General features: G+C 41.7%; 2 protein-coding genes across 2 annotated transcripts; both read left to right on the top strand.

The window, feature by feature from the left end:
• The first annotated feature begins 1,432 nt into the window (after positions 1 to 1,432).
• ela3l (elastase 3 like) lies at positions 1,433 to 4,232 on the top strand. Its single transcript, XM_070833205.1, has 8 exons — positions 1,433 to 1,542; positions 1,789 to 1,877; positions 2,089 to 2,186; positions 2,557 to 2,685; positions 2,994 to 3,130; positions 3,488 to 3,633; positions 3,906 to 4,055; positions 4,181 to 4,232. Exons 1-8 carry the CDS (start codon positions 1,503 to 1,505, stop codon positions 4,196 to 4,198), a joined length of 807 nt encoding a protein of 268 aa, XP_070689306.1. The 5' UTR covers positions 1,433 to 1,502; the 3' UTR covers positions 4,199 to 4,232.
• Positions 4,233 to 15,719: 11,487 nt separating this feature from the next.
• fam219ab (family with sequence similarity 219 member Ab) lies at positions 15,720 to 22,145 on the top strand. The gene is made up of 6 exons (XM_070834142.1): positions 15,720 to 15,941; positions 17,103 to 17,202; positions 18,962 to 19,067; positions 19,775 to 19,855; positions 19,952 to 20,006; positions 20,918 to 22,145. Exons 1-6 carry the CDS (start codon positions 15,864 to 15,866, stop codon positions 21,074 to 21,076), a joined length of 579 nt encoding a protein of 192 aa, XP_070690243.1. The 5' UTR covers positions 15,720 to 15,863; the 3' UTR covers positions 21,077 to 22,145.

The following is a 22,145-nucleotide window of genomic DNA, read 5'->3' as shown; positions in this document are numbered from 1 at the left end:
AACAACACAGTTATGTGGATTCAGCTGTTGTAGATTGTAAGGTATTCTCTATGGTGTATGGAGGTCTCTTACTAGTATTTTCAACGTCAAAGGTTTGTTGACCTCCTTTTCTGACACTGCAACCCAGTTAGCTTTGGGGATTTATCGTCTAAATGGCTTACTTTACAAAGCTTGGATGTAGCTGCTTGATGCAAATGGACACAAAATAAAGAACTGAATTGTTGGGTTTTGTGAAAGAGTATAACTCAGTTTGGTGTCTAAAAAGATAAATTGTCCCATCTAGTGGTGAACTGGGAAAGTAAATGATTCATGAGAAAAAAGTCCAGTCTGCTGTCTGAAGAAGTCTGACCATGTTTGTTTAACAAGGTCAGATCTAAACTATTTTTCTTCCTAATGACCAGATTCTGTCTAAGCTGATGCTGGGTTCTCTCATTGGAAACACCTTGAAGATAATTACATACAAGCATTTTGTGTTCAAATGCCCACTTTCCTCACCACCTTTTGTACCGATTCTACCCATTTACTTCAGTGGAACACCTAACCTTTATTGTGCCATGTAATATCATCCAAGCAGCCTTTGAGAGATTTATAATGTCTGCATGCTGAGTCACCTCAGGCTTGCCTACTCTGACACTTTCATCCCCCACGAGTTGTTTCTTTGTCCTCCCAGTCTCATAATATATCCAAGGCCTATTCATTCATTCATCATAACAATCTCATGATGTACTGTGTCCATGTCTGAAACAGTACATTTTATATTATAACAGCAGATTTACTGCTCAGACTAATAGCACAAATGTTTTAATGCGTATATTTTGAGTGACATGTTTGGTCATACATATGGTCATTCAATATGTCTCACATTCCTGGCACTGCAGAATTCACTGCAGGACTGTTGATGTTGGAAAATGTCACAAAGATTGTAATGTAGCTGTCGATATTTTCTGCACCAGTGACACCATCTGTTTCTTATTGTCCTGGTTATTTATCATAGTAGTGCCTCTAAATTTGATTTTCGTATAACAATTCAGAGAAAACAGGCCAGTGCCAGTAATCCAGATGTTGGCTTCCCATGCTGTTATGTAAGCGTTTAATTCCAGGTTTCGAGAAAGAGACTTTCTCACAGAAAGAACTAAAGGTGGGTTAAAAAACAAAATATGGCATGGAGGTTGTCTGGGGTTGCCAGCATTTACACACATACACCTTCTATGCACGCATACATGTGAACCCTCATGAATACACATATCCCGTGCACAGTAACACAGCATGCATAGGTAGCTCTACATGAAGGTCATGGGAAATGTTCCAGAAAACACACCTGTATGATTCGTCAGCCACCTAGTTTCACTGACCCTCATTGCCATTGGTCCCTGTTCATCCCTGGAGGCCACGACAAACCAATAGGAGTGTGTGTTACCGCATTTGGAGCGGGTGTTGCCTGTGGTGGAAAGTTTAAAAGAGAGTGTGTGTCCTGCTGTCCCTTAGCAGAAGCATCAATCAACATGATCCCCATTGTGCTGGCCTCAGTGCTCATTGCTAGCGGTAAGAACATCTGGCGTTCTCCAATTCTGTGTGTAATTGTTTCTGCATGTTTGCAAGTTTGCGTGCGAGAGTGTGCCTCCGTATCACCACACAGGGAGCAAGCAGTGTGCAATTCTTTATTGAAAAGCAAAATTAGGCAGCCTGTACCTGATGTGGGAATCGAAAGGAAAGTCTTTTGTTCTCCTACCTCGTAAACATTGTCTATCTCATGTCCAACACACTCATGTCTATTTCCTGTTCGACCAGCCCTTGGGTGCGGCACCCCACCCATCGAGCCCCTGACTACCCGTGTGGTCAATGGAGTAGATGCCAAGCCCCACAGCTGGCCCTGGCAGGTATGCTAATATGTATACATCTGTCAATGTTTTTATACTTACTAGCAAACCTTATGGATCTGGCATCTGCTTATTAGACTCCAGACACAGTGGCTATTGAACATTCTGTAATCAAATGGTTGCTTTTGAATTCAATCCACAAACTATACCATATATATATCCAAAACCTGCATCTCACTGCATCCTTTATGCCGTCCCTTTTTGTCTCCAGATCTCTCTGCAGTATGAGAGAGACGGTGTGTGGAGGCACACTTGTGGGGGATCTCTGATTGCTGCCAACTGGGTCATGACTGCTGCTCACTGCATCAAGTATGGGCAGCAGAGGAGCATAAACACTCAAACACAAAAACACAGCTACCAGTGCCCACATCTTCAAGTCACATGTACACAGATATTCTGTTAAATGCGCTATTCTTACCCTGCACCACACTACTTGCCTACTCCTGGATTCTAAGCCCTTCTGAGCCCTCTTAGAGATGTGGCCTTGACGTTCCCAAAGGTCTCCAGTCCAAATGTCACACTCAAAACACTTACACTCAAGGTCATCCAGAGCAGTGCACAGTTCAAATACTTATCTTGCTACCATATTCACCAATTTGAGCTCATGAAATCACTCAAGTGTGCACTAAATCTTCTGTCTGGTTTTGCATGTGCCTCAACGGTTTATCTTCTCCCCCAGCACCAAGCTCTCCTACAGAGTGTTTGTGGGCAAATACAACCTGGTCGAGGAAGAGGTTGGCTCCAAGGCCATCCTTCCCGAGAAGATTATTGTCCATGAGAAATGGAACCAAATCTTTGTGGCCCTCGGGTAAGACAAACACCACTGTACAGTACAAAGCCTGAGTCTCCTGCTGCACTACATGCAGTGCATCATAATCTCATCTGTGTCGAGGTGAAAAAATGGGATGAGGCTCAAGTTCCATTTATACTTTGGAGATATGACCTTTTAAGGCGTATTAGACCTGAGAACAACAAGAAAGAATGCAAAAATACAGATTGTACTCATCATCTCATTATTTTTCTCCCCTTATTTCCAGATCTGGAACATTTTTAATTTGCTTATCAGTACAACCACCTCCCTAAGTGTCTTTGTCTATCTTTCTATCTTTTTGGCAGGAATGATATTGCCCTGATCAAGCTCTCGGAGTCAGTGACTTTGAGTGACCAGGTGCAGCTGGCATGTATTCCTCCTGCTGGCACTCTGCTGCCCAACCTCTATCCCTGCTACATCACTGGATGGGGCAGGCTGTACAGTAAGTCACTGATTGTGGAGGGCTGGGCTGTGTTTATGTTTCTATTGTTGTCTTTTTCTTTCAGCTCAGCATCTGTAAAATATCTTCATGTTCAACTGGTGTGCAAGCAAGATGTTTGGATTCATAACCAGCTGTGTGTGTGTGAGCGTGCATGATCGGGGTTACCCAGGGAAACCTCTAAAATTAGGATGTAAATCACATGCATGAGATTTTAGCTGAAACTTTTTTAGGGGAGGATTACTCCTAAATTGAAAATTTGGGTCGGACTGCGAATTTGGTGCTTGGGGAAATGCTGTGAAGAAGATTTGACAGACAGCTATGTGGATGATGGTAATAGACTCTGCTTGTGTGTTTTAGCCGGAGGCCCCATAGCTGATAAGCTGCAGCAGGCTTTGATGCCTGTGGCTGACCATGCCACCTGCTCCCAGCCTGACTGGTGGGGTGTCGCTGTTAGGACCACCATGGTGTGTGCCGGTGGGGATGGAATTGTGGCTGGATGCAACGTAAGTGTGTGCTTTGTGTGTTGTTGTTGTTGTTGTTGTTGTTGTGTGTGTGTGTGTGTGTGCAAAATTTTCATTTTTTTATGTTCAGCTATTTCTTTCTTTTTCTCTAAAAAACTAGCCGTTAAGAAACATGAGGAATGTTTTTTGTGTCCCCCTTTGTACTTGGTGAGACAGTGATCCCAATTCAGATTCTCATATCTGAGCATTTCCAGTCTATCACTACCTCCACCAAATGAATAAAGCAGGTTCTCCTCCTCTCTCACTGTATCCAGGGTGACTCTGGTGGCCCTCTGAACTGTAAGAACGCGGGTGTGTGGGAGGTTCATGGCATTGCCAGCTTCGTCTCTGGTCTTGGCTGCAACTATGAGAAGAAACCCACTGTCTTCACCAGAGTCTCTGCCTTCAACGACTGGATCGACCAGGTAAAGGAGACACACACACACACACACACACAGATTTACATTCTTTTGTGAAAGAGCGCCTCCATCTGGCCTATGGTGAATGCTGTTTCATTTTTCAGCTAATGACTGCACATTTGTGTTTTCAGGTTATGATGAGCAACTAAAGAAGATGAAAGTCAATAAAAAAGACTCAGCAAACCGGATTTGTCTTGTGCATAATGTGCGTGTTTGAAAACCCACCAGATTATCACACACTCACATCCAGATGAATGGGGAATGGATCCTAAACCTTACAAAGCCACATTAACTAACCCTGCACCTTCCTGTAATCAGAGACTATGTCAACACATGTCCAGCAGGTGTCCTCATACGCCCATGATAGGAAATTGGTTCTGACAGCTTTCCAAGGCAGGATACTGCGCTGAATGGCCAATGTTTCTGCCTGGAAAACAGCAACAGCAGCAAATATGGCACTGCAAATTGCTCACATAAAACAAGCAGGTGATTCAGACAAAACTGTCCATCTACAATATGCCAAATAACACTATGTTGCATATTGGATGATTAGACTGAATGGTGTGTGTGTGTCATTATGGAATAGACCCATCATATAAAATACAGTATGAATCTAATATGCCTGCCTGAAGCTGACCTGATTTGTCCCCATGCCCTCTCAACAGGGGGGCTTCATGAAAACCATAATACTCATCTGGCCAGTCTATCTTCCCTCATGATAATGGTGCTCTGAAGATGAAGAAGGCTAGAATGGCAAAGTTGAGATTAACACTTTTGCAATTTTTTTCCCTCACTGTGATGAGAAGGGAATAAGAGAGAGAGAGAGTGAGTGAGTGTGTGTGTGTGTGTAGAGAGAGAGAAATTAGATTAAATTGGCTCACACATCTTTCTTTTTTTATGTCACTTCATTCACCTGTCTCACATTTTGCAAGACACACTCACGGATGATTTTAGACAGGATAATGGAGGTGTGCTAGCGCCTTCACTGACATGGGGGACAGTGATCAGACATGACACATCCTGCAAGAGAAAGTAATAATGACTATAAGTGTGTGTGTGTGGATGTGTGTGTGTGTTAAGAGCAGACAGAAGGGGAGGCAGGGAGACGGGGAGTTTTACTGTGTCCATGATGCTCTCAGGCTATATTTGAGTGCACATCCTGTATTTGATAAGATGAATCATTCTTCTGAAGTATCAGCCTGTGATCAGTGCTAACCATCCCATCTAAGCACTCATCTGACTACAGCACAAGTGCTGATTAATTCAGTCTGATGTGAATGAAAAGTAGAGATATTCACAAATATTGCCCCCATCCATCCATCCATGAAAATAAAACACTTTGTTTAGTTACAATGTAACACTGAATGAATATGTAATAATTCAATACAGAGTGCAGTATTAATAACAAGGTTAAAACTGTGATTAAACGTTTTAATGTGCAATGACACTGTCTAAACTACAGTGATGGAAAGGAAGATGGAAAGTACAACTTTGAGGTACTTGTATTTCCTTTCAGCATCACTTCCACTCCACCACAATCAGAGCGAAATATTGGACCTTTTACTCAAACACATTTATTTGATAAAGGTGGCTGAATAAAAATAACTTATTTTGCTAAATGTAGTTACTTGTTACTTTACAGATTCCGATTATTAATACAAAACATGATCAATAAATATAATACATTAATACACAGCACATTATAAGTGATACAAATTTAACAGCTGCAACTTTAAAGTGATACATACATCAATCATCGGCGATTATAATCCAGTAATATAATATATATAATTCTGAGATGGGCTGTTCTGCACAGTGACTACTTTTACTGTTGGTCCTTTAAGAAGATTTTGATACTAATACTTTTGTACTTCAAGTACTTAAGTAGACAGTTTTTCTACACTGTGGTTTTGGTACTTTTATTTAAGTACTTGGTAGTAATTCCAACACTATTAATAAGGATTAAACAGGACATATTGTACCCTAGTGATGAAATTATTATATTGACTAATAATGTGATGAATGTAATAATTGAAGTTATTATGGTGTAATTACTGTTTTGATCTGATGTTTTGTGATTAATTACATGTGTCAAGCTGCATACATCGATCTGGAAGCTATTACATTGTCAGTCACTAGATTCATATTTAATTTAAGCACAGTACCTCATGAAGTATTGTCAATATGTTCCCAAGAGCAGATGATTAGACTGCAGCTCGACAGATCTGTTCCCCTGCAAAGCTTCTTTCTGAGGCCCGTGGTGAGGGTGAGAATGAGGCCTCAAAAGAAAAGCTTTGTCTCTGCCTGAACTCTGTGGGTCACCCCACACACACACTCACAAAGAGAGGGAGACAGAAAAGAGAGGGAGACAGAGCCCAGCACAGTCCCCCAGGGACTCCCTGCTGTTGTGCTGAATACCAATGAGAAAGAGGCAACAGGTTTAAAGTCTGCGCAGCTACTATTCAGCTTCATGCAACTGAAGTTAAATGGACTAAGCAGGAGAGAAGTGCTTGTGCTTTACTGCAGATCTGCCTGTATCATGGCCCAAATACTCCTTCGGCATTTGATTTGGCAATGACTTAAAATTTTTGTTCATCATTGTTTGGGTTGTTGCAGTGACCTTTTTGCATCGTGCAAAAGTGTTGGCCGTGGGATCTGGTGTGGGATGAAAAGCTCTTGATGGGATGTTCCAAGAGCGTCTTTGTATAAACGGCTGAGAGAGGGAGGGAAAGGGAGGGATGGGCGACGGAGGGGGGAGGGACTGGGGGGGATGATGAGCAGCCACACTGACAGCAGCATCTCCGCCCTGTCGCCCTCCGCCAGCCGGACTTCATCAACAGCCCGGTGCTGACCGTCCGCGCGTGCGGCTGGGCGACATCGGACAGAGTTTGCTGACCTACTCCGACACCAAAGTTCCCGCTTCACAAACAATTTGGTGAAGTTGCCGAGAAGATCGGAGTTCCTTTCCGAAAGCTGTTCTGCAGCTGAGGCGCGCACGGAGGAGAGGAGCCACAAGTCCAAACGTCAGGACAGCGGACAGCAGAGAGGAGTTAGGTAGGCTGCTGCATACAGTGTTAGTGTGCTTGAGGTGATACTGCTGCTTAGGACGCTCACTTACAATATATTTTGAAAACGACTTTTGTTTTGTGCGAAAGTAGGTAGTAACACAGTAGGCTTTTATGAAAATAGCCCTTATTAGTCAGGAATTTAAAAATAATGAAATCATTTAAAACAGCCACAGAATACTATATATTTTTCTCAATATGCAAAACCAATGTCTGATTATGCTCAGGTAGACAAATCACCAACAAGTGTTAAAAATATGTGCTCAAGTGTTAAACACAGTGTACACAGCGCTCAACACTGAATCCCCCAACTTCACAGTGAAGTTGTGGTCATGCAGCTGGTGATCCCTAATGAGCTGAGGAGGATGGGGGTTCAGTCACATGAGATGGACATCAGTCATTGTGATAGTTCACTGGAAGGTGATGCATTATGCAAAAGCACTGGCCTGTTTTCCATGTGGTCACTGCAGGCACATGTCTGTGAATGTGGTTGTGCCACCGCCTGCATGCAGTGCCTCTTCAGCTGCCCCATAAATTCTTTGGTGCACGTAGGCTAGTATTTGCATCCATTTACATGAGATTATTTAGATGTGCACACAGGAGGCTTTCATACTGGTCAATGGCACCATTCACAATCACACACTCATGCTGTATTTTGCTGTTGCGTGACTTCACTTGTTACTTACAGCTTGAATATTTCCTGCTGCACCCAAAGAGCACAGAGCCATTACACAACAGACAGACTGTAGTTATCTGTGTATTGACTGTGGCCTTGTGGGGAGTGTATGCGTGTGTGTTTATGTGTGGTGGATCAGTCATGTGATGGTCTGATCTTTGAACCCTTGAATCTACCAAAACAAACATTTAATCATTCAGATTTCAGAAACAGCTGACAGACTTACTGACACGCTATTTTATGAATGAGATGTTTAGTGACCAGATATCTTCCAGCTGTCAAGAGCAGCGACACATTAAATTCATCAGAATCAAAGTGCACAATGAGAGGCAACTCTGTCTCTGTATAATATTAGGACCAACAAACATTTTGGTACCCTGAATGTAACATAACCTCAGCTGAAACTTCTATTCTAATATGAGTTTTGTATGTACTGTTTTACATTTGAATACATTTTTTTTCTCCCAGTTTGTCCTTGAAGTTAAAAAGAACTCTTACGCTTAGAGGAAATGCATTTATCTTGCAAATGAGAGCAAATTATCCATGTAGTTATCAAAACGTGAACCACGATCATCTACTTTGGGAAGTATGGGCTATGAAAATGTGTTGTAATTGGTGTTAATGAACAGCAAGTGTGACTGCTGCGTGTATTCTTGTTTTATGCACCACTGATTGCCAGAAATCAATATGAGCATGCAAACATTGCTCTGTTCCAATACATTGCTCACACTCATTTGATCTCTCTAGCACACACACACACACACACACACACACACACTCATACTCACACACAGAATCTTCCCTGTCTCATGTCTCTGTCATCTAATAGCCTACACATTCCTCCCTTTTGCGCTAATTGACATTCTGAACCTGATACGCTACATTTGGTGTCACCTGACATCTGCGAAAAAGTTCCTCAGGATGTTTTGGAAATATTCTGCAAAGCAATGACTGTACTCCCAGTTAGTGATTATGAGGGTAACGCTCCCCTCAGTGATGCCACCAGCATCCTGAGACGGCCCCATCTGGTACAAACAGAGACCAACTTCATGCATTAGAGAGCATATCAAATGCATCACTGCCACCTACTCTGACTTGGAGCTATCTGTCTTTATTTGGCTTGGTCATAAAATGCCTATAAAGGGAAGGATATTTTTGAAATAAGTTATCAACAGCAAGCTTGGACTGTTGCAGTGTTGCCCTCAGTTGGAGAGAGGAGGAAATATGTGGTCTCATTAGAAATGCATTAGAGAGAAGGGAGAGAGGTATAGAAGTGAAGAGATGAGCTCAAGTTTTTATCCGTTAAAACTCTGAGAGGGAAAATATTCACACTCTCCTACTCGTGCTTGAACCAACCTCTCTCTCAAGCTCACACACACACACACACACCTCAGTGACCCATTTAATATCAGCCACAAAACTGGCAACTGTATTCCCGCTTGATCCTCCTGAAAACACATTACTGTTGAAACTCTTTCAAAATAATTCAGCGAGAAAAAGTGCTTACTGGAACCTTCTTTATCAGTTTAATAACTTCATCGCTCTCTGCCTGTGTAAAGGAAACAGGAGTAAAAAGGAATGTTTCAACACGAAACTTCAGCCAAAAGCCTTTCTTGTCCTGTAATTCTCTCCTACTATCCACAGATTACTATACATAACCAAGTCCCTAGAATGAAATTTGCTCTGCCCCAGTCTGACATTACAAGTAGTCAGATATGATAACACTCCATAGTGTAGCTTTATTAGAACTCTTGTAATGCTTTGTATTTGACACTGCAACAGCGCTTAATGCCTTTCAGAAATAATCTTGAGAATAAAAACCTTCATGCAGATACTGGGCTTGCGTAGGTTGTCTCGTTTATAGCGTCTGAGGGGATAAAGCCACTTTGGCCTAGTGACTAACTTGTCAGAGAGAAAGTAATCTTTACTGAGCTGACCTCACTAGTTGGCTCAGAGGCCCACGTGACAGGCAGGTTTATCTGTCAATAGTATGCCAAAGTGTGTGTATGTGTGTGCAGGGCATGTGCGCCAGGAAATTAATTCAGCATGTTCATGTGATGCATTTTCTGTTTCAGGGAGAATCTGCAGAACCGAAGTAGCCAATGTGACCAACAGTTGCACACTTCAGACACACCTTGAAGTGACCACACTGATTCTGGCAGCTGCAGCCCAGTCAATTATGGAGCATGATCTGAGGATGGGCCTGTCTGTGTGGGCTATTGTGGCCATCGTTTGTAACTCCGTGGTAGGCGTCCTCATCCTCATCCTCTTCGTCATCCTCTACAAGGCCTGCAAGGTGCCTTCACACCAAGAGAAAGTGCCAGTTTTCACAGCAGTGCCAGAGCCAAAGAAGGCTGAACAGAAGTACCTGCTGACTGCAGCATGATAATAACTTGAAGACACAGACTTGAGATGTAGACAAAATTCGCCTTTGTCAATCTAGTAGAGGTCAAACACTGAGCTTCAGTGTCACAAAAACAGCTGGACTCTGAACTCTGAGTGATCTTCTACTTTTCTTTTCCTCTTTAACCACTCTTGACGGTATTTTCACCTAATGACTCCTTTTGTTTTACATGCTGCTCACAGTTCTTCTCCAGTAGCCTCTCATCTCCGTCGCTCAGTGGAGCTCAGAGTGAGCTAACTGCGTTAAGAGTTGTGGTAAGACCAACAACAACAAGCAGGCCCAATCCTCTTATCTCTGCTGTGCGTCGCTGGGACTGTCCATCTGTCGGTCTGTTTGCTTTGCTCTACACAAGCAGACCATGGTTTCCTCCTCCACTCCCTACTTTTTCATCCCTCCATATGAGGCAACTGAGATGAAGTGGAGGAGAAACAGCAAAAACACAATGTATTGTAAAGTTTGGGGGGATGGGGTTGGCTGAGAGTCACAATAGCATGTTAGAGGTAAAGAGAAAAAGTGGCTGTGTAGCCCACAAGAGGCTTGGTGTTTACCAGCTGCAGCACTAATGATGGCAGCGACAGAGCCCCAGAGATGGGAAGGACAGAGACGCTGCTGGGGAAAGTAGGTGAGAGTCATGACAGTGCAGAGAGGGAGATAGACGGAGATAGAGGGCAGGTATTTGGTTTGGATGATAAAGTGCAGGGGAAGAATAGGAGAGGGGGATGCTTTGATATGTTGTTTACAGACAGGCAGCTTGAGGCCACTGTTTGACAGTCCCTGTATTTCACACACACACAAGTCTCCGCTTCCACCAATCCGACTCCCGTGGGATTAAAAGCAACAGCAAAAATATTACTCGTGTCCTTGTGTGCCTCTTTCATTTTGTGAGCTCCTAAGCACTGAATACGATATTTATAGACAGCCTTCACCAGAAATGACAGACTGACTGAACACACAGTCTTACAGTTACAAGTGAATAATATATCTATTGCGGTGAATGTACAGCAGCTAAACACACTAACTGTGTTATATCAGTTTAGTCTAAAGGATAGAAGAGAGCTGGGAAACACCAGTGTGACAAGCCAGTTATTATTGTATCTCCTCATCATCAGAATAAAAAGTGCTGCATACTTATACGTGTCTTTGTCTTGTATTATAGATACAATTTTTATTAATAAAAGGACACTTCACAGAAATGTTAATTATTTCATCTCAGGTAGGAGTTCATTTGATATTTTCCCAAAAGATTTTAAAAGTGCTGATTTTCTGTATAGCGCCTCTGTTCTAATTTATGGAATATTTCTGTACAATGAAGATGATAAAATTGTTTACTTTTGTTTAGAACAAATATGTTCCACAGTCAATATTGCCATGGCTCTTTGGTGTGTATTAGCTTTAATTCCCTCTTAAATTCAGCAAATATATGAGCTTGAATTAAAGTGGCTTCAGCTTCCTGCACTGAAGTAATCAATGTGGAACATAATGATCCACATCCTGTTTTCACCAACTACAATCCTTATCTGGTAACCATGATCCAGCAACTTCTGACCGTAAACTGCTGCTATTATTTTCTTTGAGTGGCAACCAACATCTGAATTGTTGTTTAGTTGATCTCAGTCATTATTTCTCTCTGTCTTCAGCACACATAAAGGCAGTGGTGGTAAATAACTAGGTAACTTTACTCAAGTACTGTACTTATGGTAAGACATTTTTTATATACTTGTACTTGAGCTTTTCCATTTTATATTAAACTGTATACATCTGCTCCACTAAATTTCAGAGAAATGTATTTGACAGCTATAGTTACTGGTTACTTTACAGATTTAGACATGAGATTATGTCATAGAATACATTGTGGTACATTGTGGTAGATTAACCTACCCAGCAGTATATAAGATAAATAAGTTTTGTTCCACCTTAACCAGCTACAACATAAAACAATGCATCAGTAAAACTTTGCAATAACAATAATAATGCAGGAAAAAGAAGCTCTACAGCTGTCTAGTGTTTATCAGCTTCCCTTCTATTTATCAGCCTGCCAGTTTCTCTCTCCCGCTCTCTCTCTCTCTTTGGCTGGCTTCCTCTTAGTTGTTTCTCTGTTCCCATCTCACCAGACCAGTGCCAGACCCATGTGAACTGCCAGCACACATCCAGTGATCTACTCCACAGCAAGCTAGTAGGATGTGAAGGTCAGCATGTTCTGACTCATACAGTTTTTGAACCACAATACTGTGTCCCTTTTTTTTTTTCAAATCAGATCTTCTAATCTCAATAGCTGAAGGAGTTCATCAATCGATCCCTTGCGGTACAATGGGAGAAAAGAGGGGAGTCTAAGCATCCATCTGTTCTAGTGCCCATCACACATCCACTGATTGCTCCATCTCAGGTTTGACATTTACTGTGAGTTCATCCAGTTGAGATTAGGCATGGCTCTGCATCAGCCTCTCCGTCCCTCCCTGAGAATGCATTGCACAGCAGCAAAGCAATTTCCTGGGTCCTCCAAAGGTAGTTGAGGTGGAGGAGGGTCACAGAACTCAATATGGTGTTATATAATGATCAGGGCAAATATTACAGACTGAGAGATTACTAATAAACATATGAGGGGCCAGTAATCTGCAGCTCCATCTGCACTGCTGGAGGGGTTGCGTAACCCACATTGGCCCTGACTAAGTCATGGTCAGTGTTTGTGTGTGTGTGTGAAATAGAGAGAGGTAGAGAGTAAATCTATTCATATGACTGCAGCTTTGAGGCTGTCTGTGGTGAAGTATGAATTTATGCACTACAGTGAGCGCTGTGCAGGTAGCTTTGCTAAATGTAAAAATGTACAGGGATGGGAGGCACAAGTTGATATCTTGCTGCCCTTGTGTTTGAATAATTGATGATAAAATTCCAATCACACTTAATCAATTCTTCGTACCAAGACCCCTACAGAGTCATGAACACTCATCCCAATTACACACACACAGGCACACAGCCATGAAATCGATTTTGACAACAATGCCACTCTGATATTGAAATTATTATGATTCAGTATAATTTAGTTTATATGAATGTTTTTTCTATCAACAGAAGCCTAATTATAGCATGCAACATGCTGATATAATGATGGTGATAGGAAAAGCATCAGTATTCATGGTACGGAAGAAAAAAAACTATGAAATGTAGTGAGGGTGTGTGAGGTATATGGAACAGGAGAGTGAGGAAATGAAAGAAAATGATCTTTAATTTGTAAATGTCTCTTTTTTTCTCACAAAATTTCAGTAGTTCCTCAAAGACCGGTGTCTCACATTTCCCAGACTATAAAAAGATGACCTCCAGATAATCTGCTACAGTCATATCTAATGCATATGCATGACCAGAGATATGGACCTCAAACTGATAAAAACACAACGGCCTACTTGACCCTGCACACGTCCCACGTCCCTCATCTTCCTTCCCTCTTGTGTCCCTTCTCTCCTGTGGAGTTGTACTGCCACCTGCTGGCTCAACCTCTAATGTTTGCTGCCTCTGATTGTATCCACCTGGCTGCAGCAGGGGCTGATTGCTGCCAAGACACTTCTCCACTATAGTGCAGCCAAGCATGCCATGGCTGTTCTCTGCTGGTGTTTCCAGGTAAGGACAATGTGCAGTCAGACGTGTGGGTGACTTTCATTAAGGACGTAGCACATTATCCACTGGCAGGCCATCATTAACCAGAGGTTATCTTACTTTGTCGTTTGATGTTGTTTAATTCACTGTTTGTTTAAAGTTGCAGGATGAGAGACATTTTTCATTCTTCGTGCCAAAATGAATGATCATCCGGTAATAGTTAGAGGCATACTGTTCATGACAATGAATTAAAATAGGAGCTCTAGTTATTTTTTATAATTAATTTGCAAAACTGTAATACAGACGGTAATTGCTACCTGGGGTGGAAGACCTACAAGGACATGCAGGGAGAATAATGTGATAGCACAGCAATAAACCTTATTTCTTAAGTTTATTATATTGTTGTTTGACACTTTGGGAAAGACACCATATCAGCTCTGTGGTCATTTTTCAGGCAGCACTTTCAGTAGTGGAAGAAATATTCAAATCTTCTACTTGAGTAAAAGTGATACTATAGTGTAAAAACCCAATTAAAAGTCAAAGTCCTCAGAAACTTCCCTAGGTACAGAAGTGTTATTAAAAATGCATTGAAAACATCAAAAATAAAAGTACTTGTTATGCACTAGAATAGCCCCAAGAAATACTTTACTAAAGGTAATATATAATTCAATTATTAGGTCTAATGTGCAAGAAGCATTTTAATGTTACGGTTGCCCAATGGGGGAAGCTAATTTGTAGTTTACTCTATTACAGTACTTTTAATATATATACGCTGATCATTTTTACTTTTTTCTTTTACCAAAAATGTAAAACTAAAAACTGTCAGATAACTGTAGCGAAGTATAAAGGATTTCCCTCTCAAATGTAGAGGAACAAAAGCGTAATGTGGCATAAAATGGACTGTTGTTTTGTATGTTGTCAGGATTTCTATTATTGTGCCAATTCCATTTGTAAAGATACATTATTATTATTATTATTATTATTGTAGCAATAATTGGAATATCATTGTTGATGAGGAGGCAGGTTGTAACTAGATGAGTTGTTGGGTAGTTTAATCTGTAACAATGAATTGTGTTCTATTAGCTCATCATATGGTTTAATGTGAAATCTGAGTCTCTGAGAAAATAGCTGGATTAAAGAGTTCAATATACCCCCCCCTAAGTATATGAATGTAAAGGATAAGTACCTAGAAATTGTCATTATTTGTACAAAATTGTTGATTTGTGGCTGAGATTGATTCGAGTCTTATAAACTAAGAGCTCCTAATGGTTCAGTGGGAAACCAAAGATATTCAGCCTCAATAATACGCTGTAACAAATATCACTGCTGTTTCTCCTTTGACGTGTTTTTGTCCCTGATTGACTAATGTTCTGGTGCAATAATTCATTTGTTCCACACTGTTCGCTGGATTGAGTGATTAGATTTTTCATTAAAATCCAGGGTGAGGACAGCTGATAATTGGCTTTCTGAATGATGGGTTTTGAAGGGTCTGCTTCTGGTCTTTCAAGTATTTTTGTAATGAAGGAGTGTCTTGAATATTCACAAGCAAGGTTTCAGACATTTAACGTTGCATTTTACACCAAAAGTCCTAGAGTAGACTCGCTTTAAAAGATATTAATTTTATTTTAGAGGATGAAATATGATGATAGCTGATCCTCTGGTCCTCTGACTCATCTGTTATTCTAGTTGTACATAAGTGAAATAACAGGAGAAACAAGTTGCATCAGATAAAATGTCATACTGATGTACAAGTGAGTCCCTGACGTCATATCTTCAAAATAAATCACATGAATCTATTACTCACTTGGCTGGGGACCACCTTGGCCCTCTTCAAAAGACCCATCCTGGGTCCCCGGACCGTAGCTTGGGATACCCTACCCCGGAAGTGGGTGGTGGAGTCACCGTCACCCAACTGGTCACACCACCGTCGACATACTGCCTGCTGGGATGAAGCTCGCCACCGGAGAACTACAGAGATTGTTACAAATCTGAGATCATCCACTATCCCGGCGGTAACTCTTCGAAACGACCGGCCAGCATCAGCCAGTTTCTGGGAGAGAGGAGGACAGAGGCGCGCTGCCAAAATGATGGAAGAAATAGATCGGTTTCAAGTGCCGAGCGCCGTGCAGGAGGCGGAGATGCAGGCTGAGATGCAGCCGCTGGTAAGTCACGTTAGAGAGCATCAATCAGTGTTTGGGTCTTGTTTTCTAATTCACAATGTGTGTATTATACCAGGAGGCTTATTGTATGAGGCCTGCCATTCATAATGTTTTGCTTTGGGATCCCGACAAATCCATCAGCTGCCATGCGTAATATTGGCTCATGTACCGATAGAGCATTTTCAGCAAGTTTTTCGACTACAGCATCCTGTTTTAATGATAGTGTTACATGTCAGAGGATAGGGGATTCGCTCATACACCGGTGTTTTTTGTTGTGTAATGCAAACAGCGTCCGGTCTGCTGCGTAGTGAGCAGCATCCGTCATGTCTGGCGAAAACAAGCATCCCATCCCAACAGCGCTGCTACATCCTCAGCATCCATGCAGCAAGTTGCTCCGGCTTCGACGCCACTTGTGTCGCCACTGCGTGTTTGGCCAGCAGTGGGCTTTAATCGCAGACGCGTGCTTTTGTGAGCCGTTTGATTTTGATTATTGAATAATATCAGTGTGGATGATTTGTGCGCTCCGTGGCCTGTAGCGGGGCCCTGGGTTACTGCAGCCTGCAGGGCGGCCTCTGCTGCCCACGGCCGGGGCCGCTAGAGAGCCAGACCAGACCCATAGCAGTCTGACCTGCTGTCTCCAGGCACCCCCACACCTCCACTCACCCCATTCAGCCTCCCGTAGCCACTGTGTAATACACTGTAGTCTTTTTCTCTCTTTACCTTTACCCTCTGAATATAAGATGAGGTTGTTTTTTTTAAGGAATGTTTCTCTAACTGGGATCCAGGGACTTCCAGGGGTTTCTGGCTCCTGGCATTTAGTTCAGATTTGTTCAAATGAGAGAGCCTAGTAGCTAGTTTGACTCACTGTTTCAGTCTCTGGAGGTTAGTGTGACAAAACAGAGTTAGCCTGTAAATGATTTCGTTATCCAGTTCCCAAGAAGTGTGTTTTTGTTGGTCTAAACATTCTTTAAACAAGCGATCTGTATAATGCTTCACACACACTGGCGTTCATTAGATAGAGAGTGACTCTCCCTCACAAGTTTTATTCACATTGTCTGGGCATAGTGGACAATAATGTGCATTACAAAAAGACATTAAATATTCATCAGTGCCTCAGTATTGCACATTTCTGCTCATCTCTCTGTCCCTCCCGTTCGTCTCCAGGACCCGGCCTCGTCCACGGCCTCAGAGGCCGACTCAGACACCAGAGAGAGCGAACCTGTCACTATCAACTACAAGCCCTCCCCCCTGCAGATGAAAATAGGTGAGTAAAAGCTTCAGCATTTGTAGTCCAAGTGTCTGCATGTGGGAATCAGCATATCGTGTAATCTACTGTAAGAAGAGAAGCCTACTGTGCAGAAATGGCACACATGATCTCTGGACAAACTGGGGAATTGCAGGAAACTGTATACAGTCTTTTTGGCACATTACGTCCTGAGGTTGGAGTAATTTTCAGAGAATCTTCATCACAAGGCAAACCAAGAATGTGGTGATATGTTGTGGTTTATGTTTCTAATTTGTTATGTTGCTAAACTGTCAGTAAGAAGTAGCATAAGCATCTATTTATTATTATTTTCATCATTCATGTAAATCCGCCCATCATTTTGTCAGTAATATGTTACACATGGCAGTCACATGTTCCCAAACTCAAACGTTTTTATAAACAACATTTTTGTTTGACACAGGATTTAAACAATGACTAACAAAGTTGCTGTTGATCATTTTATATTCAACTAATCGATTGGTAGACTAATTGTTTCAGCTCTCATCCATGTTTTATTGTATGGATATCCACTGCAACAACATTCGCCACTCTGGCCTGTTTTATGTTTGAGAATGTGAGTCTCTTGTGTTTATGAAACGCCACTGTCCTTAAAGGCTTGTTCCAGCACCTTGGACAGAGTCCAGTGGTGAGCAGCAGTGCCTTTATTTATTTTTCCCTTACTTTCTTAATACTTTCTTAGTCAAAGCCTTTAAGAACCACGAATGTTCAAAACTGTTCAGTGATAGAAATGCATGAAAAAGGTCTTTTTATAATGTGACAATGTCAGCCGCTGTAGAAGCTCAATTTCATGGCTACATCCATGTGTATGGTGAGAACGCGGCTGCAATAATGGCTATGGCAATAATGGCACTTGTACTTATTATTATTATCTTTAATCTCACCAGTATTTACGACATGTAAACACTGTGTATAAAATACAGTCTGAGCATATTCCTTTAATTATGCATGCTTGTTAAACTAATCGCTTTTTCTATGTGACCTTGAGATGGAAAAAGCTCTCATTTACATTTGGTGGCCTTTTAAAACTCTTTTCTGAATAAAAAGTGTAAAGCCATTAATTGGTGGGATAATATAATTTAGATTTTCCAGTGGACTAATAGCATTAGTTTAGTCGTTTGTTATCTAATCAGTGACGACAATCAAACGAGGAGAAAAGGGAGATGAGAACATGTGATGTCACAATGAGAAGTCGTTTCTGAATATACTGTTGCAGGCGTTTACGATTTTGTATAGTATATTGTGACATAAATCAAACAGCAGTTATCATCACTTCCTGGAACAGAAATCGATCTGCCCTGGTGTCACATCTTACATTGCAAAGATGTTGTCTCAGTCACAGTCCTCTCACATTGAGAACTCAACCCATTTCTTCTTTTGATCATCACGCTGATCGGTGTGTGTTTAAATTATGCTGATGTCTTCTTGTCAAATCTGAGCACCTTTTTTAAATAAATCCAACCCAAGGAGACTTTTACAGAGATTGCAGTGTTGCTTGACGCCATTGTGATACAATGACACGCAACAGAGAGTTGAGATGTCTTTTCTGTCAGCAATGCCAGGCTTTACATCAACAAATCACCAAAGTTCCCCGGTGCATTCAGGAGTCTTATCATGAGCATATTGCAACATGTGGGCAAATTGGTGGTGTCTTTTAAGTCTAACAAAAAGATGACACTGACATGAGTGAAGTGAAGGCTCACCTGGTGTGTGTTTGTGTGTGTGTGTGTTTCCTGTGCAGAGAAACAGAGAGAGCTGGCTAGGAAGGGCTCATTGAAGAATGGCAACACTGTAGGAAGTCCAGTCAACCAGCAGCCCAAGAAGAACAACGTCATGGCCAGAACACGGTAAGAAGTGAGCGCTGTGGTCAAGTCTTAGTGGAGAAAATGAGAAGTCTTCCATAAATTGCTTGTGTCTTTCTAATAGCTTACATTAATTCAAATATCTTTTGTTTAGTTAAAAAACTTCATTTAAGTCCTTATTCTGGTGTAGTATTGATGTCTAACTGCATGCTAGGTTTACTGTAGAAATACTTCAGAGTCCGCATTGATGTAATTTGGGGAACAGCACACAAAGCCACAAAACAAAAAATCATGTTTATTTATTATAAATAAATTATTATACTATTATTATTTCAGCATTTGTTTCACACACACTAATAATTCTGTTCGGTTTACCTCATTGCATGCTGTATGTAGTTTTTTATGCATAAAATTACATCTTCATGGCCTTAACAAGATGGATTTACTCTCATGTCCATTATCTTTGTCCAATATGGGGCCAAAGCTGGCAAAGGAACAGTTCTATTGATTTAGGGTTTGTAAGATGTCCGATGCTTCTGTTGATTCGGTAGTTCAGCTGTGGTGTTGCCTCCAGGCGCAGCCTTCCTTTTCTTTCAACATCTCTGCCCGTCTCGTTCTTAGTCACCTCTTCCTGTTTGTGAATCTATTTTCCCTCCTCCACCTCTTCCTCCCACCCTCCCTGTCATATTCTGTTACACCCTTTTTTCTGCTCCTCTGATCATTGCTCCTCTGTCCTTGCTCTCTCCCCACAGGTTGGTAGTGCCCAATAAAGGCTATTCCTCTTTAGACCAGAGCCCGGATGAGAAGCCCTTGGTGGCCCTAGACACAGACAGGTGAACACAAACACATACATTACCTGGCTTCTCTCAGTATAAACAACATAAATGCATAATAAGCTAACTTGTGTTTTTCCTCTTTGTTTCTTTCAGTGATGATGATTTTGACATGTCTAGATACTCGTCATCGGGATACTCTTCTGCTGAGGTGAGATATGTGATAGAGCAAATGTCTGCCTCTTTACCTCACACTTGTGCTAGTATTCACACATTCACTTGCCTCCTTTCTTCAATTTTCCATGATTATCAATAGGCCAAGAGTCTGGTCTTTATAAAAAAGACAGCCCTGAAGCAAACCTATTTATATCCATCCTGCTCATCCATGTTAATTCTGTAGGCCAGTGCACTCGCTACATTGTAGATGCACCTGCACACAAATGTGTGTGAGACACAAAGCCGGGGAAAAAAAGGAAATGTTATATCTGGGTGTCTGCTCCTGAAAATCCTGTTCTCAACGCCGCTGCCAATATGAGTGCAAATCACAGACACATCGTCGTATGAGGAATCCTCGTTCCCACCCTACATCCATTTACTGCCCCTGACAAGGCCGGGCTTGTGGTAATATTGTGTATATGTGCCAGCATGAAATAATAAATGTTGTAGCCCAGTTTAGTCAGTGGATCTTCTTTCTTAGTACGAGCTAACAACAACAAGTTGTGAGTAAGCAGTATACTCTCAACAGTATGATTGTGCGGTACAGTATACTGTTTATCTGAGTAAATTAGACGGTTAATACATAAAAAAGTTATTGCCAGGATTTCAATGAAGACATTGTCTCTGTTTTACATGCAAACAAAGGCATTGTTTTGCTAAAAGCAGCTCACACCAGGACAGCAGTCATCACATTTATGACAAAGCTCCAAGTGATGATCCTTAAAGCCATCTGGGATTGTGCCTTAACTCAGTTTGCCATGGTTACCGCTGTAAATGTTAACCAGTATAAGTCACGAGCTCCGTATAAATCTTGAGATTTGCAGCCTGGTGTTGGTCCACGGCCCTCAGGTTGGGAAAACACTGCTCTAACCCACCACCCTCCACTGTCTGCTCTCCCTTCTCCAGCAAATCAATCAGGATCTGAACATCCAGCTGCTGAAAGATGGTTACCGCCTAGACGAGATCCCGGACGACGAGGACCTGGATCTGATCCCGCCCAAATCAGTCAACCCTACCTGCATGTGCTGCCAGGCAACCTCCTCCACCACCTGTCAAATACAGTAACCCCTCCCCTCTGACCTTCTGCCCCTTCCCCTTTCCACACAATATAACCCCCAGTCTTCATCTGCTGTGAGTTAACTTCACCACCAGAGTGGTGACAGTGAAGCATTGGTAGAGTATTGTAATGACAGTTAAGTGCTATGATGATAATGACAATGAGAAATAATCAAAGTAACATATGAAAGTTTGGTTTAATATCTAGGAGAAGGAACACATAGGAAAATATTCTATATGTATTTAAAATATGAGTCAAAGTGGTTGTTTCCTCCTATGGTAGGACGTGCACTTGTGTCCGAGAGCCCTTCTCCCGGTGAACATGATGTGAGATAACACACTGATGTTATTAGACTGAGAACAAAAGGCCAACTGACGCTGTAAAGTAATTTCCATTTCCCCGAAGAATAAGAAACATGATCATAACTGCTGACTCAACTGCTGTGCTTACCTGAATTCTGGGTTGCATTTTTGCATTTTTCTATTTCTTTTTCTTTTTTTATTATCATTATCATTTAAATCCTTACTTTTATAAAAACCTGAAGGATCTTTATGATTGTGATAGTGATTGTATGTGTTGACATGGAGGCGTTTTGGACTGCGGTCTCAGTACCCCAAATAGACCCCAGAGGATATCTGGTACTGTACTGTGCAGGGTTGATATGTAGCACAGGCCAGGTCGTGGCACTCATTCACACCAACTTCAAGACTTTTGCTTTCTTTTCCCTGCTGGCTCGAGACGTTTCAATACAGAGTTTAGGGGTGAATGTATGAGCATGAATGGCTGAGGAACAAACTGCATGAAGAGCACTGAATGGAAAATAATGAGTCAGTAGCTTGTTGCACATTTGACTTTTGCCCCTTTTCTGTTGTGCAATCACATGCTACTGTTGCGGCACTAGCTTGACTTGTATTGTTTTGAATTTGCACATTTCTTTTTTTATTTCTTGGGCCCATATCTGTGTGCTCTTTCCTGCATAGCAGTGACAGTGTCTTATCTGAAATGAACTGTGTCAAAAGGGAAGATTACATATCGTTGCTGCAACACATGATGCTCACATGATTCACATACTGTATT

This window comes from Pempheris klunzingeri, chromosome 7, assembly GCF_042242105.1.
Source record: "Pempheris klunzingeri isolate RE-2024b chromosome 7, fPemKlu1.hap1, whole genome shotgun sequence".
Lineage (NCBI taxonomy): Eukaryota > Metazoa > Chordata > Actinopteri > Acropomatiformes > Pempheridae > Pempheris > Pempheris klunzingeri.
Note: the sequence above shows the minus strand (reverse complement) of the source record. Positions and strands in the feature narration are given on the sequence as shown.